Consider the following 17,601-nt stretch of genomic DNA (forward strand, 5'->3'; position numbering starts at 1 on the left):
ATAGTTGCGTCTTGGCGAATGCTTCCATTGTGGATTGTTCTTGTTTTTGCTAATGGCCCCTCGCCCAGTCATCTTGCAGCCTCAGTTTGTGTCTGAGGTTGCTTGGTCTCAGATGTGTCGATCTTGCTCCTCTGATTTGATGCGGCAGTGTAGCATTTCAGGTCTGGGTCAATTGTTCAGAAAAACCTCTAAGCTTGTGTTTGCTGGGTTAGTTCTCCAGTGGGTTGTGTCCTCCCACGTTTTGGCCTGTTTTATTGCGTCACGGGAAGCACTCTTTCTTTCTGTCTTGTTCACCTGGCTTTTTGGGCTCTGCGCACGCTGTGCTCAGCTGCCTGTATCCTCAGCAGTCTTGTTTACTTCCTTATTAGCTGGAATCCACCCCACATGCCGTGCCTTTCTGTGGTGGCTTCCATTTTGTGACTCTGCGACCTCCCCAGGGTCATATGTTGGTCTTCAACCACCACGCGTGCCCCCAGCTCCCAATGCTGTGCACTCTTTTATCCTTAAGAGTGCAAGACCACCATCGTAAATGCCAGCCCAGCAGTATCAAAGTATCCTCCAGTGGCCGTTATTGCTAAATGCGCAATTACACGTTCCGACTGCCAAAACTGTTAATGAGCAGCCACTTACTGCATCAGCTCGGTGCACACAAGCTGTTATTGTTGCCTCACACGTCCACAACAATGTTTCAAGGAGTTCGGGCGCTCGGCGCTCACTGTTCTCACAACAAAAGGCTTCAGGTGGCCAATCCAGCTGATCTTTGTTCTGCGGCACCAGCTACATCTGCCTTGCGCGGCACGCCCCCCCCCCCCCGATAAAACACTCGGGGCGGAGGGGAGGGGGGGCCTTGTTTGCGCTTCAGTATTCAGTAATATCACCGCTCCCGGGCCTGCCGCACCCTGCTGCTCACCGCGAACGGGTGTTATATCAGACGGTTGCTTCGCCGGGTGCCCCGTTCGAAGCAAGCTCCTCAGTCACTGTGAGCCGGCCCTCATTCGAGCTGCCGAAGCCATTTGATCTTCCTCTCCAAGGCTTATCAAACAATGTAGCATCGCAGAATGTCATTTCAAGGATCAGATGATCCGCTGGGCACCACTTCAGATGCTGGCTTTACGAGCGCTGTTGTCAGTGGCTGCATGCGCAACGGTATCTTTTTGAGCCTCCTCTACCAGGCTCACCTCACACTGTAGCACGTCGTGTGTTATTTCACGGATTAAATGTTCCGCTCAGCTCCCCGTCTGAAGCAAGCCCTCCCTTCACTGCTGACAGCCTGGCTCAGTGATTCCGGCAGTCTGCAGACCCGATTCCTTTGTTAGCCGCCATTTTGTGGGACTACGTGTTCCCCACGGCAAACACAGAAGAGCTCATATCTTGGGCATTCTTGCCACAAAGTACTATTCCTTTGCTACTATGACAGGGAACACGTTCCAAAACCTCTGCTCATGTTTCCAGGAACTTTCCAGTCCGTATAAGTGCTTCAATACGGATCGTCATCGGATCAATAGGAGCAGCCACCCCGGAGCACGTCCTACTCCATGGCTGGCTGACCACGCACCCGTGCACATGGACCTTTATCGATGGAGTAGGAACGCAAGAAGTGGATGGTTCCATCTTCACCTTCACACAGCTCTTCAGAAGATTGTGTTTGATAAAACTCTTATCAAGAAACCTGAAGGGACTCGCAGAATTCTGTCAAACGGAAGATTTGGAGGTGTTCCACAATATGTGCCTAAAGTAAAGACCCAAGAGATTGCATTTCGGCATAGAAGGGATGCAATATCGAACATTACTAGTGATATTAGCGCATAACGAGAACATAGGGCGAGAACAATAGAGGACTGCCGGAAACTTTGGGATGCTTAGTTATATAATGACCTTTGCGAAAAGAAGCAAAAAATGGGTGGTCAAGCCAATATACCAGGAAATGGAATTTGATTTTGGGAAAGATCTCATTATGAATGTGTTGGACATGCATACTCATGAAATCGCTCATGATTTTGTTCCTTGGACACATACATTGCCACAAAACATTGCAAACGTGCCCTGTCCACTGAAAGCAGACCTTGTGGAACAGTTCACTTCCCGGTTCAAATGATTAGAAGCTATTTATTTGTTCAACAATGTTTATAGAAATTGTCCAAATAAAACGTCAAATTGTCTTTTCAAATGTACCTCTTTGTCAATTTGTTTTGCAAGAAGTGCCTTATGGACGATGCCATAGACTGTAACGCTGTGCTTTCACACTTGCCGCTTTCGTCAAGCTCTTGTGGGTCCTTCACTGATCAGGGGAGGGTCAGATAGATATCAGCATGAAAGCAACTGCGGGGTCTGCCGTTGCCTTATGAAGCATGTGTCCAAATAGCTGAATAAATACACGTCCCCCAAAGGAATGGGACCTAGGCTAGATAAGAAACTTGGCACGCAAGAACTACTGACTGTAAGCAAAAAAAAACATGAAAGGGGGCTGTTGGTGTGAAATAGGTGCATTCTGTCCTATATTTTTAAGGAGGCATATGTTAGATGTCGTTGCTATGGGATGCCTTATCAGAGGGGCCGATCTTTGATTTGCGGTCTTTGGAGTGTTAGGATTACAAACTCAGTGGGGATAGGTGTCAGTGTTACCAAAATATATGACCACTCCTGATTAGGTATATGGGAGGTGAATTTGAGGTGGTGCAGGGGTAGGGTCTGGGGACCAGATGCGTTCAAAGGGAACAGGGGTCACGGGTTCAGGGGACCGCGGCCTGGCAGGAGGGGGTTGGAGATGGCATGAGTCGGTGAGCAGAGACGGATTGTGCACTAAGGTTAGAGCAGGACTTGCTCTGACATTCTCCTACGAGCACATTTTGTCAGTGCTCGAGACTCACTAATTGCAAAAATGAATAGCTGCATTGCAGTGAGAACAGGAGACTGGCTGAGCTGACAGGTGGTGGGGGCTGGCTGTGCGAGGCACTGGGAGAGTGAGCAGTTCACCAGAGGGCCATAGGGACTCTAAAAATAAGGCATTTGGAAGTAAACTAACTGTAACTGTTTTCATTAAAAAAGTAAATCACTAGAAATTTCACATGGCATTGGTGGATGCCAGCAAACAATTTGTTTGTTTTTCGAAAGGGAAAGAATGTCAAATGTTGGTGTACGGACAAGTATTCACAGGAGAAGAATTGGAAAAAGGGGTGATGGGATTTTAAGCACCAAGTGCTCCTGACAATTCCAGTAGAAGTGATACAGAAAGAAAAAGACAAATGCCTCAAGGAATGGGCGGCCTGTGCCAGACTGCTCACGTGGGTCATAAAAGAAGCTGCCCACTGCCAATAATACCACTTGAGAATGCTTCACTGTGTTTCCAGATTGATGGTCCAGTAAAGATTGGGGTGAACAGAGGATGCAAACTAACATCAGAAATACCTGGGATGAAAGTCAGCACTGCAGTAATAATAGACTACCATTGGGCCTGTGGTTCCAAGGCATATACGCAACTACTGCCAAACTAGAGAAGATTATGTTCTCTAATACAGCTAAATACACCAGTCTTGGTAGTGCCTCGGGAAGACATAAAGATAGATGGATTCTCCAAAATGGATGTACACCACAGACAAAGTACATCAGTGGAACTGACCAGAGTAAAGAGAAGAAATTCTATTTAAAGCAAGATGGAAGAGGCCCTCGATGCAATACAACAGGAGCACAGACTGTTCAGCAGAACAAGAATGTTCTTTGTATCGATTGTTACTGGGGTCCAAACAAATTTGAAAGCCCAGTGTCTCCAGATCATAAGATGGGAGCTGTTGCAGACAATCCAATGGTTAAAGAGTTCAGTGCAATAAAGGAAGAACTCGGGGCCTTTAGACTAATCACCCTTCAGAATAGATATTTCTTAGATCTCCATACAGCTATAGAGGACGGCGTGTGCACCAAAATTGGTCCATTCTGCTTTACCTACATTCCTGACCACGATGAAGATAATGGAACCCTTACAGAGGTCATAATGCCAGCCTGTCGGACTTGCTTGCCAAGATGGAAGAAATAACGAACTGAGCAGGGGAAGATGATTGGCTGGCGTATATCTTTTCCTGGATCCCGTCAGTCTGTGTTATGTGAGAAACCAAAGGGTGTTTCACCTGCTAGTCCCTGGGGAACTGGCAATCAGGTGGCCAGGGCATGGCCATCGCCTTTTGATCCAGACCCTGGGAGAGGATCACCTGGGTGGGGGATATTCAGGTGGTAGGGGTGAGGCAACTGATGGTGAGGCGCAATATCCCCCCCTTTCCCGTGCCCATACCCCATCCATTTTTTAGGATTCTCCAATGTCCCCCCTTCCCCCAGCCCCTTTCTACATAAACACTGGGCTGAGGAAGAGGCTATCCCTTACATATCTCATTGGACATGTCCTATTAATCAGGTCAGGCAAAGTCAGGCATTTGACTTTAACCACAGTCATCTGATAGACATTAGCTCCTCCCACATGGATAAAAGACAGTACATAGAGACCCACTCTGAGCAAGGTGAGACCCGAGAAGGAGCAGATGTGCTGGTGCGAAGGCATACCCACTGGAGTAGGACAACCAATCGAGGGACAAGAGCGAGGGGTAGGAAAACCCTGAAGAGAAAGCCAAATCCCAGATAAGAAGAAACCTGCATTGTGTTTAAAGGATGCCAGTGACCCTCCCGGGTGAATGACAGCATTAGGGAGGCAAGGCCAAGGCTGTGGTATCAACCTTGACTTGTGAATTAAAGCTGCAAAGGCAAGAAAGGAATGCACACAACTGGAGAGTTATCGAAAAGAAATGAAAGACCTTTTTTTGTCAAGAAAAGATTGAAGCCGCAACAGTGTGTCGCACGATTGAAGGTTGCACACGTGCCGATGAGACATGAAAGAAAGCAAACCAGTAATTAACTTGTAAGTTACAGATAACTGTGAAGCCAGTGATGCAGAGTAGCGGAGTGGTCCGGTGTTCTGCAAAATATTTGATGTCTTGTTATAAAGTAGCAAAGTAAATGAACTCTGAAATGCACAATGGTTAAAATGGACCCAGATGAAAGGGGAAGTTTAAAGGTGATTGCTTGAAGAGGAAGATTTCTTTTAACGTTTATAATTGAGGTATACAACTACCAATGTTCATGCTGATGTTCGCGAGGAAGGCAGGAGTGCTGCGAGTGGTGAAACCGACAGTCTAACAGAACAGACCAGCGCACGAAAGAAAAATGAACGACCGCATTAGAAGAACTGAATGCAGTGATACTATCCCCGTATCGTATTAGATTGTACAGTTCCCTGCAGCACAGCAGTTCATGACTAGCCATCAGACAGGCAAGACATTGGATAGTTTTTCACTCCAAGTACATAAGACACAGGCTCATTATTTTATTTGAATTTTATTTATTACATTTATTTTACGTCCAAACCCTGAGGTATCACGGCATAGTTACAGACATCTTGGTAATGGTTCAGAAGCATTCACAGTACATACATATATCATACGTTTTCAAGCTGACAAAGTGAGGAAAAACATTGGTTAAAATTACATAACATTACAAAGTCGCTGATACTTATTTATATATTTAGGTAATGATTTTTGGTTCATCGGTTTCTGTTTAGATTGGAGGGTGGCTGACTATAGTTATCTGGGTATCCTTTGCTAGAATTGGTTGAACAACCACGTTTTTAGTAGTTTTTTGAAGCTCTGGAAAGAGTCTTCCTGTTTGATATTTAAAGGTAGGGCGTTCCAGTGATTTTGGGCTCTGACTGAGAACCTGCTTTCCTCAGCTCTGGAGCTTCTGTAACGTGGGACCACAAGGAGCGAATTTTCATTAGATCTGAGTGTTCTGTTGGATTCTTTTTTACTTATTGAGTTATTGATGTTGATAGGTGCTTTCTTGGCGAGACCTTTGTGGGCGATACACAGTGATTTGAAAATTATTCTAGCCTTGATAAGTAGCCAATGGGTCTCCCTCCTGATTTTAGAGATACAGTCTGACTTTTTTTAGCCCTAGGGCTGCTCGCAGTGCTTTGTTTTGCATGAGTTGTAATTTGTTAGCATTAGAAGTGCATAGTTGGAGTACGTTACAGTAATCCAACTTGGCTAATATCAGTGCTCTGGCTAGGGTAATGCAGTCAGTGGGCGTGAGGAACTGGCGACTTAAGGCAATTAGTTTGGAGGTGGATGAGGATAGAGCATTTACGTGTTTTGTCATGGTTAGATTAGTGTCTAGATAGACTCGTAAGGTTTTTACCTGTCTTGAGACTGGAATCAGGGTGCCATCAATGTTGATTGACGTATAGTCAGGACGGAGGGCGTTGATTTTAGCTTGGGAGGCCACAATGAGAATCTCTGTTTTCTCATCTTTGAGGCATAGGCTGTTCAGAGCCATCCAATTTTGTATTATTCCGTACATTTTGTTTATGACCAGTGTGTCTTGGTCATCGTTCCCTGTGATCGGTATGAGGATCTGGGTGTAAACTGCAAAGTTGGTATAGATGACACCCATAGCATCCAGGGCCGAGAAAAGAATCTTGGTGTATGCGTTGTATAGAGTAGGCGAGAGACATGGCCCTTGGGGTACTCCAATGGGGACTGGGACGGGGTCAGCAGCTTCTTTGCCAATGGATACTCTGGACGTGCGCTCAGCTAGAAAAGATTTCACCCATTCGCTAATTTGGCTCAAAGTTTGTCATGGTCCACTAGATCGAATGCTACCGATAGATCTAACAGGAGTAGTATGCATAGTTTACCTGTGTCCCTGATTGTATCCATTTGGATTTTCAGGTCAAGGAGAGCAGTTTCAGTACTATGGTTGGGACTGAATCCTGAATGTCTGGCACCCAGGAGCTGGTTTTGTTCTAGATAGGCTTGAATTTGGGTGTATGCTATTTTGTCTATGATCTTGAGCAGGAAGGGTACCGTGGTTATAGGCCGGTAGTTGGTGGGGACTGTTGAGTCCAGTGATGTTTTTTTCAGAAGTGTGGTCACCCATGATTCTTTTATACTGGCTGGAACCATATTGGTGTTGAATGAGGCATTTACCAAGTTAGTAATGATAGGTGCGAGAGTGGTGGCACATAGTTTGACTAGGTGTGCCGGGAAATTATCCCCTTTACAGTTGGATGCTTTTAGTTTAGAGATGGTATCTAATACTAGCTCTTGAGTCACTGGCATAAAGTGGAACAGCATATTTGTATTGTCATTGGTTGAATTGATAGCAGATTTGGGGATGTTTTTATCCGCTAGGATTTTTCTTTTAGAGATAATTTTCTTTTGGAGTAGATCAGTTTTGGAGGCTAGCGCGTTTTGGATAGTGGTGCACCACTCTTTACTGGTGTTGGCTGGTGTAGTGACTGGGGTCGGATTTTCCAAATCTCTAAGGATAGTGAAAAGCTCCTTAGAATTTGAGGTGGCATTATTAATGCAGGTGTTATATGCATTAGCTTTATGGGTTATGATAGCTGCTTTGTATATTTTGTTGGCAGCAGTGAATGTCAAGGCCAATTCCATTGTGTGAGATTTTTTATGAATATGTTCAAGTGATCTTTTAGTACGCCTAAGTGCGACTAGCTCTTCATTGAACCAAAAGCTTGTGCGTTTGTCGGCACGTCGTGTTTTGATTGTAATGGGTGCTACTGCATCAATATTAGTAGTGAAGCACTCACAGTAAATATCTGCAAGATGACATGGATTTTCACTTCCAGCAATATGGGAAGACAAGGCATCCTTAAGTAAAGGGGATAGGTTGTCAGCAGTGAGCTTTCTTATGTTTCTTGTCACGAATGTGTCTGTTATCGTGTTCTTAGGGGCACTTGTCTCATTGTTGTTGAAAGTGATGTTTATGCAGTGGTGGTCGGTCCAGCCAAGGGCTGCGATAGACTCGATGGATACTTGGTATTAAGCGTGAGTACCCAGTCAAGTATTCTTCCCTTGTTGTGGGTGGGAGCCCTCACTTCTTGAATAAAGTTCATATCTTTGAGTGCGGCATGGAAAGCTTCTGCTTTCAGATCCTTCTTGTCATTAAAACCTACGTTGATGTCACCAAGGATGACGCATCTAGTATTAGGTTTCATTAGAAAAGAACGAAACATGTTGGGCAGATAAAGGTTACTTAGGTCTAAAATAAGACCTAATATTATTCTTGTAAATGTTTCTATGCTTTAGTAATTGTAGTTTGCAGTTGATAGCATTACAAACGGTGAAACTTTAGCACTTTATAGTGGTTCTAAAGGATTGGCATGATGAATTTTATGCTGTTTAAATTGTGGTGTTCTGTTTGTATTGAATCTAAGAGTGATAACGGTTTTATGAATTGATTTTCACATTGCTAACTTTATAATAAAATTTCATGAGCAAAACAAATTGGATAATCTTTCCTATATGAGCAGTCCAGGCAAGATTCAAGTGTAAAAGGTGTCAAGTGCCAGGGGCAACCTGCTTTCTGCAAAAACAAGTCTCTGGGATCTCTAATGGTTTTTGATAATTGAACTGCCAATAGCAAGAGACATTGCAGCAAATAACATTAAGGGAATGCTGAAGTGAAAGTCGAAGTTATCCAGCGGAGGTCTATGGTAAAAGCCTTGCACATTCGAAAGTCTTCGACATCAGTGAAAGGTCCAAGCCTGGCTGAGGGAGACCGGAAACATGTAATAAGTTAGGGGAAGGGAACCCCCCTTCAGGTGCTGTGATTGCAAGGCCCCAGCCCGGCTGAGGGAGATCTATGTTGAATCAGGTACTTTTTGATTAAAAGGTCCGAGCCCGACTGAGGGAGACCTACGTGAACTTTTGTTGAACTGTGAAAGAACTTTTGGAAAGCTGTATTAAGTGACTTTGACGTGGAAGGCCAATCGGGCCTTGACCCACGTTTTGAACAGCCTTATTTTGATAACCTGAGCCAGAGTGTGTCATCCTGTCAACGGGGGCGATCTCTGTCCAACATGGGGAGGAGAGCTGACTCAGCCATCTTGATTCTTTGTTATAACATTGACTTTTCTTTGCATACACTTCCTCTTTACACACTTTTTGTATAAGAGATAGGGTAGGCATTAGGTTTTGTTAGTATAGGCCATTTTGATTTGACATAGACTGACTAGGACTGTTTTTCTTTATTATTTGATGGTAGAGACTACTCCCATTATAGCTATAGGGCAACATAGGAGTTTTTCCAACCCCCAAGAAATAATAGGTTTTGAAACATGCAACTTTTGTGTCTGTGTCATACTTGTGATACCATGCCTCCCTTACAGTTAGCAGAGCATTTATAGCACAATGCAGGAAGTCTACCAAGAAGACGATAGGGATGTAAATATTACTAGATGTAGACACGAAAACAGAGGAGGAAACGCAAACATTTAAAGAGCTGCAGTCCCGCCTGAAGCAGTGTTCCTTTTTTCCTACAGGCAAGAAGTTCTCTTTTACCCCAGATCCACGCAACTACGTCGGACGTTTGCTGTCGTGCAAACCCGACCGACACTGCTGCTTTATGACCTGGAGTATGGACGAGCAGGCGAAGTACCATGGCCACCTGGGGGGTGGCAAAAGTGTGGACACCAAAGCTATACGTCAGTAGGGAGGACATTAATGGAGAAGTGGTCAATCTCTCAACCAGACTGTGGATTGAAGAGAGAGATATGAATATGGCCCTCGTTGCACCGGTAGCTCCATCATCTAGAGGTCACTGACTTGATAGGTGTACACCGTTCCTGGCCCCCTCGTCCCCATCACCACTATACCTCAGAGGCAAGAAATGCTATTCACCCAAACAACCATATAGACCCTATTCTTGTGACGTAGAGGAAATAAACTTGCAGCCAATGGAGCAGTTGAACTGACTATGACTGTGCAGAGTGCCTATGACATCACAACCAAAGACCATGACATAGATGCGTTAGACATGAAGCACATATGCATCCCTGCATGAAGCTACGCAAACACCTAGATTAAACTGCTCTTAGACACGAAGAACATGCTTAGATAGAGGACAAACACTTTTGCTATGCCGTAACACAAGTTGCACAAGAATACATATAAACCGCTTGCTGACGCTGAGTGCAACTAACATGAGTGGCCATATAAATCAAAATGGAGGATGTAGCCACATTGAAGTGAATGGAAAGCACTGGGACGGCTTGAGAACACTGAGAGAGGCCTGACTCGCTTATTTATTAGGGAAACGCAGACCAGGCTGTTCACGTAGCCTGTACACATATTTCTGCCAAGGACACCACTGGAGGGAGAGTTGCAGAGGGGATAGGACACCTGCATGTGCAGAAGCTAAAAATCCTTGATACTTGAGGAGAAAGCCTATTCACTCGAGCCAGACGGAGACCGTTGTTCCCATCCAGTTTAGGCAGACAATACAAAATAATCTCAGGTTGAAAGCTAAATGCCTTGTCTCAAGGCCTAGAGGATCGGAGACGGTAACCTTATTGGTACAGACAGCACCTTGGGGCTGGTTTCATCACCTTGAGTTGTTGCTCATGGGCTGGTCACCGTCCATGCCAAGGCTGAGAAGACCATCACTGACCAATCCCTACCCATCTTCCACGCTAGTTCACACTTTGTTGCAGCATCTAATTATAATGCACTAAAAAGACATGCCTTTATTTGCAACATTTAGGGGGTGGTCACAGGTGGAGCCACCAGATAGTGTGTAGCCAATAAAAACACTAGCCCCATATATCTTCTATATGTATCTTAACTTACTAACCAATAACATAACTAGTTGTTCCTGAGGAAAAGGGCTGTCACCCAAAACCAAATGAAGAATGAGAAAAATATGGATACAAATTGCAATTAATACAATCTGTGTTTTAATCACAGTTTGGCAATGAATGTATCAAAACTAGGTCAACTTTGCCGACACGTCTTTTGACCCTTCTTGGGTCCTTATCAAGGCAAGGCTCAGAAAATACAGAAACAATATAGAAAACGGAGAAACAGAGGACCCATATTTCAGATAACATGGTTAACTATTGACAACACATTTAAATGTTAATGCAAATATGTAATGTAAGTGAAAAAAGAAAAGCGAACAAAATCAGTGTTCCTGTTTTCAATGTTGTTTCTGTATTTTCAGATTGTAGTAATAGCAATTTGTATCCATATTTTTCTCATTCTATGTTATTGCTTTATTAGAGTAGGCTAGGGGGGAGTCTACTGTTCCGGAGGTTTGCAGCAGCCACCATTGTATGTAATTTCTAAGCAGTAGTTTAACTTAATTCTCATACCTGATGGCTCTAACACCTGGTACGCCATTTTTCTGTTTTCCTTTAACTTACTAACACCAGTGTACCTTATGTTTTGTGGAATATTTTGTCATCTCTGACGTCATCAACCCTTAAAACCTGTGGGCAAGCCTGTAACCAGTTGAGAGAGCATTGGAAGTCTTGATGTCCATGTTTTGTCCTTGTTTGTGAGATCTCTTAATAAACAGTGTGTTTTGTCACACTTTTTGACTTTTTCGTTTCTTGGGCTTTGAGATTTTCCCTGAACCAGTTCCTCTTGCTTGTAATTTGGGGGATTAACCCACCCTTCCACTTCAAACCTATTCAGGAATTATTGCATTAGTCCAGTTTCTGCTCCCTCTAGAAGGCCCAGTAGGCCTTTGTTGTTCCTGTGGCAGTGGCCCTCGAACTCCTCTAACCTCTCCTGCAATTGTTTTATATACTGATCCATAACTGTAGACAGTTTGGGGATTTTACTTCACTGCTCAAGGCTAATTACTTTTTCTTTCATTCTTATTATTTTATATTTTTTTATGCTTCTCGTGTTTATCCAGCCAACTCAGCCACCCTCTTTTCCATATCGTTCATCATCAAAGCCAGGCCATTAATGTAAATAGAGCTTGACATGGCAATTTTTCAATTCTGCCATATTCTCTTGTAGTGTGACCTTCACCTTACTGCATAGTAGTTGCATCTATATCAAACTGCTGTAAACTTGTTCTGGCCTTATATCCAGACTTTCTGAATTCAGACATTCCTTGGAAACCAGCAGGTGGTTCTACAAGCACAACTCTGGTGACAAAATCTACCTTAGTAGACTCGCCAGAGACGAATCGCCGATTCTGAGCACACCTCAAAACAGTTCATTAGAATTTCCAGTTGGATCAAATATGAAAGCGGTAGGGCAATTCAACGAGCCAGTAGGTGTATTTATAATTACTGACAGTATAACACTGCAGTTCATATGACACTGGCAGGCTTGCCTATTGGGAACCTCCTGGGTTAGATTTCTGAGCAATAGATAATGTTAGAGACCGCTTCCCATCCTCACGTGCTCTTAGTGCTAGGCACACAGCATCTCCTAGTACAATAATCCTCCGTGCATACGCTCTGGCGCCGTTCCTAGAAAGATCCACAGGATGAGCAGTGGCCCACTCTAGCACTTCCCACTGCCCAGATGAAGAGGCTGAACATCCCCAACCTTCCTGCTGCCCCTTCAGAAGCAGTTAACGAGCAGTTAACGATCAGCAAGGCCAACCAGGTCATTTGCTCCCCCAATCGGCACCATTTTGGGGACCCAGTCATCTCATTCCATCTAGGAGCGCATAGCCGCACAGCTCGATAGACTGAATACTGCAATCTACAATGTGGTCTTCAGTGAACGAACAACTGGGACTGATCAGATAAGGTTGTTTCACCACTCAGGAGGGAGATCTGCCTACTGCCTCCACACTAATTCCTGGCCATCACATTCCCCCTACTTCGTATTATTTTACATAGACGGAGAACCTTCTAGATATTCTGGCTTTCTTAACTCCCCAGATAAAGCGCATCACTATTGGTTTGCAGGCCTAGCGGGTCCTTTCTGGGACCGATGTTAGCAAAGTTTGGAAAAGGAATGAGGCGAGGTAATACATACATTTTTATATTATAGTTTGAATTCTACTGAACCAAGAAAATGGTAATCTTCTCCACTTTGCAAGTCCATTGGAATCTTCATGAACAGTTCCAAGTAGTGGGCCATTATAACTCTGAAACCCTTAGTGACAGATTTATTCCCAAGTAGGAGACCCTCCTTTTTGCTCATGTGAAGGAAACCACTCTTTCCACCCTCCCCCTCAGCTCAGAAAGAAGCCCTTGGCTCAGAAGCAAGAGATCTATCTAGGACCTTTCATTTAGCATAGTTAATTACAAATACTGTGTTTGCTTCATAACTGTGTAGCACCAATAGATTTGCCTCCCGGGAGGTGACTGTATCTCACATGGTCAGTAGTATGTTGGCCACAAACCTTACCCTTTTAAAGACTGATTTTCCGAATTAAATGACTTCTATTTTACGATTATCCCCAATTCTTTTTGCAAAGATTTCCATGGATATTAAAAAGAAAATGTACAAAAATATAAAAAGCACAGGTCAAAGGGGACAACTCTGCATCATTCCTCTTCCCGTCCCATATTCCTGAGCTGTGGCAAATTTCACCTTAATTTTACATGTCTGCTTATTATAGATGGTGAATACCATGTTTGGCAAGCCTTCCCGACAGCCCATGGATCTTAGTTTCTTTCACTCCTTCACAAAGATCAAATTTACTCTATCAAATACTTTCTCAGTGCTGAGGGAGGGGACTCTAGGGACCCTGGTGGGCCTACTTGATTTATCTATTGGATGATATATTGTTAACCATTCGAAACCCTGTTTGGGCCAAATTGAACCTTCAGCCTGTTGGCCAGGTCTTTCAAATTTATTTTTGATTCTATATTTAAAAGAACAAAGGGTCTATGAACCTAATTTTTCTACGTCTTTCTCTGTTTTAGGAATTGTCACCTTGCTTTTAGAGTGTGAAATTGTACCTGAAGGCAAAGACAATTATGTAAGTGATTTTAGGAGTTCTTTTTCAAACCTGTTTATAAAATTGGGCCGTTATGTCATCCAGCCCACAGGCTTTGTTTGCTGTCAGTCTATTTATAGCCATGAGAACCTCTTCCACCTTGATGGACTCCTCTGACATGTCTCTTTGTCCCACAACAATTGGCTCATGGCTAACGAGAAATGGTGTGCTGTTTGTATGTGGAGAATTGATGTGACATCTTATGTCCGACAAGTAGCTTGCAACTTGAGATTTTTCTATGGCTGTGTATCTTGTCTGTTCTTCAATATTAGCATATTCATTCATGCTTGTATGTATTTAATAGAACTCTCCAAAAATATTCAGTTCAGTCTTTTCATTATTATTTCTGGCTTCCCTCGCCTCCCTAATTGTGCAGATAAAATAATGGCAATTCTTCTCCCTTAAAGCAGGGGCCAGTGATCTATCGAATTATTGCTGTTCTTGTAAAACAAGTGTTTGATATTTAATAATATCTTGCTGTTGTTATTAAGTTGACCTGATGATTGTAATTTTCAGTAGTGCTTTACAGGACCCAGTTACTTTATTGTTCTGACAGTGAGTGCAATTCAGCAGCTAATTTGTTTTATTTGCAGGGACCCAATTCCAGCCAACTCGGAGTTCACTGCCTCTCACTGCAGCTTTAAAGGCATCAGAGTATTGTTGATATTTTCATGCAGGTTTATTAACCTCGACATGCCTTAATCTGGTGATCAAGCCCTGTATATATTATCTCTGAACAAATGTCTTGGCAGAGACTATGATCTCAAGCTCATTCTCACTTACGGTAGTAGCAGTTTCAGCTTAAGGAAAATCTGGGCACGCTCAGATAGGGATATCTGTAATGCTAAGATTGAATAATAATATATTTTAGTGTATACCCTGTGAACTTTGCGGGCATGCGGAATAGTTCCTTTGTTGGCATCCAGAGCTCTCCAGGCATCAAACAACCCTATACATTCAATCTCTGTTTTCTATTCTTTGTACGCCTGATTTGCGTGGGAGGGCTGGCTCAATGAGTGATGCACCATTTTATCCATTGCAATATTTAGCGCTGCAATTAGAATATGGCCTCTTTGAAATTATTCCTGCAATTTATTAGGGGCATACATTGCGATCAGTGTGACAACCCTCTCACCCCCTTGTTTCCAACTCCCACCATGTACCTCCCTGGTGGGTCTATCATGTCAATTGAATCACAGGTGTGTGCCGTCTTACAAAGTGCAGCCACTCCTGCTATTTTGGTATGAGCTGATGCTGCGATCTATATGGGTAAAGTTCTTTTTAGGCAGCCCGTTATCCTTTTTTCAAAAAGTGCATTCCTAGGATTAAGGGAATATCAATATTTGTCTTTCAAAACGTGGAATACCCTCACCCTCTTGTTGAATTTATCCCCTTGATGCTGCAAAAAAATATTTTAATCTGGGTGCAAAACTTGCACTAGCCAATGGCTAGTGATATTTGACGCTTGGCTAGTAAGAAATGATGTAATGTGTGCATGTATAGAATGACTTTTTATGGCTGACTAGTAGCTTGCAACATAAATGTTTGCCCGCTGTAATGTAAACATGTGATAAAATGTAGTTTTCCAACTCAGTAGTCTACTCCCCCTTTTACAGTTCCCTGCAATTCTCATGGGGAAACACCCCCTCCGCTCAAACAACTCGAATTCTTCCATAATTGGATAGGTCATCTGTATTCTTATCCACCCTATCCAGAGATGGCTTCACCGCACTCCAAAGAATCTCATTTCCAACTCGCAACATAAATAAAAAAAAAACAAAAACAGCCATTTCAAACCGGTGGCGTACATAATCGGGCTACAGAGACTATGTGCACCGAACATCCAAGGAGGAGATAATATATTGAATGAGTTCCTGTGAGACTTGGAGTTCCCTCAGTATAATTCGCATGACATGTCCAAGAAAGAATACAGAGCAATCTCCCATCAACCTTGAAAGTTATATGTGGCACATTCCTACAAGCCAGGCCATATGGACCCATCGTCGGGCCTCCCTTTAAGTCAGCGTCAATTGTTGAGCTTTTCTATTAAAAGCTTTCTATGTCCATTCATGTTTGGCTCTGTAACGTTTTTGTGAGAGGTGACAATAGTTCTATTACATGTCTAAAGGCCCGGTAACTATGGTCTGACTTGATTGCCCCTTGGGGTGCGATTCCCTGCCCGCCCCCCTCGACCTTAGGTAGGGCTGTGTGGAGTGGGCACAGAATCAACAGTCTTAAGTTATGATGAGAGGGGCCTATGGAATTCGTGCTTGATATCCTTCAGCAGTGGGGGGTAATTGGCGGCATACCAGCCCTCGAGAGTTGCTGTGATTTTTACCCCTAGATGTCTAATCCCCCCCCCCGGGCTCCATACAAAGGGTGTAGCTGTCCTCGGTGAGTCACGATTCCCTGCCTTCAAGGTCACATTCAGGAGTTCCGATTCTCCCAAGTTGATCTTTAGGCCTGAGACCTTCTCAAACTCCTCTAACAGAGTTCTACTAGCCTGAAGGACTCTATCGGCTTTGTCATGGTGAGCAATATATCATCTGCGAATGCTTCCACCTTCTGGGCGGTCCCCCCAAATGGAATGCCCTGTATCACTCCCTTTTCCCTTATTTCCTGCAGGAGCAGTTCCAAATAAATTGCATATAGCATTGGGGACAGAGGGCAGCCCTGTTTTGTGCCCCTACTCAACTTAAAGGGTCTTGACATCACCCCATTCACAGCTATCCTCGTGGATGGTGTTTGATAGTTGGCCTGCACCCCTCCCACTCCCCAAGGCCCATCTTCTGCATGGCCCTGAACAGGAAGGACCACTCTACATGATCAAACGCCTTTCCTGTGTCAACAGGACCGCAGAAGTGTCAGTCTGCTGGGCTTTTTCCACCATGTGGGCCACCCTCCTGCTATCCGCTGTCTGTCAACCTTTTATAAATCCCCCCTGATCCGGGTGGATCAGCTCCGGGAGGAGGGGCTCCAGCCTATTTGCCAGGATCTTCGTGTAGATCTTGGCATCGATATTTATCAATGCAATGGGTCTGTAGGACGTCCTTTCCTCAGGGTCCATGTTAGGCTTGAAAATCAATGTTAGCCTAGCTTCTTCCATAGACAGGGTTATTCTCCCTGTTAGCCTGATGGTGTTAAACAGGGACGTCAAATGTGGGGCTAACTCTGCTGCAAACGTTTTATAAAAGGCTGCAGTATAACCATCCGGGCCCGAGGCCTTGTTTGATGGTAGGTCACAAATCGCCCCTCGTACTTCTTCTTCCGTGATCTCGCTGATTAGGAATTCTAGTGACGCCCTCCCAACTTTTCCCAACCTCACCTTTTCCAGGAACTCTGCCTGCAAGTGGGCTTGTGGGCTCTGCGATGTGTATAGGGATTCATAAAATTGTGCTAGTGTTTCCTGTATATCTCTCGCACGTGTGACCCGTTCCCCTGTGCCTGTTTTAAGGGCTGTGATCGCATTCCTAGATTTTCCCCCTCTCAGGAGGCACAGAAGGAGTGCATCATCCTTATTAGCTTGAGCGTAATATTTTTGACGAACTTTAAGTAGTGCCCCTTCAGCTTTTTTCGTCTTAAGGGTCTCCAGCTGCCCCAATGCTCTCCTGTACTCTCTCATGGAGGCCCTAGTCGGGGTTGTTCCTGTCCTTTGCCATGCTTTCTCCACCTCCGCCTCTAGCTGTTATTCTAAAACCTTCAATTGTTTTTCCCTCTGTGCCCTTGCTGCTATCAGCTCTCCCCTGAGTGTGGCCTTGAAGCCATCCCATCTTGTCTCTTCCGTCA

The 17,601-nt window shown here is 44.1% G+C and overlaps 1 protein-coding gene across 5 annotated transcripts in view; it reads left to right on the forward strand.

Annotated features, from left to right (window-relative positions):
- GK (glycerol kinase) overlaps window positions 1-17,601 on the forward strand; it is a 2,191,429-nt gene that overhangs the window by 173,863 nt on the left and 1,999,965 nt on the right. For 2 of the 5 annotated variants that reach the window (XM_069637310.1, XM_069637308.1), the window contains one exon: window positions 13,742-13,797. The exons of the other annotated variants lie outside the window; for them this stretch is intronic. In XM_069637310.1, coding sequence (XP_069493411.1) covers window positions 13,796-13,797 — 2 coding nt within the window. In that variant the 5' untranslated portion in view covers window positions 13,742-13,795. The remainder of the gene's footprint in view (window positions 1-13,741; window positions 13,798-17,601) is intronic. 5 annotated transcript variants of the gene reach the window in all.

Source organism: Ambystoma mexicanum, chromosome 7p (genome assembly GCF_040938575.1).
Source record: "Ambystoma mexicanum isolate Mex_15411 chromosome 7p, UKY_AmexF1_1, whole genome shotgun sequence".
NCBI classification, from domain to species: Eukaryota; Metazoa; Chordata; class Amphibia; order Caudata; family Ambystomatidae; genus Ambystoma; species Ambystoma mexicanum.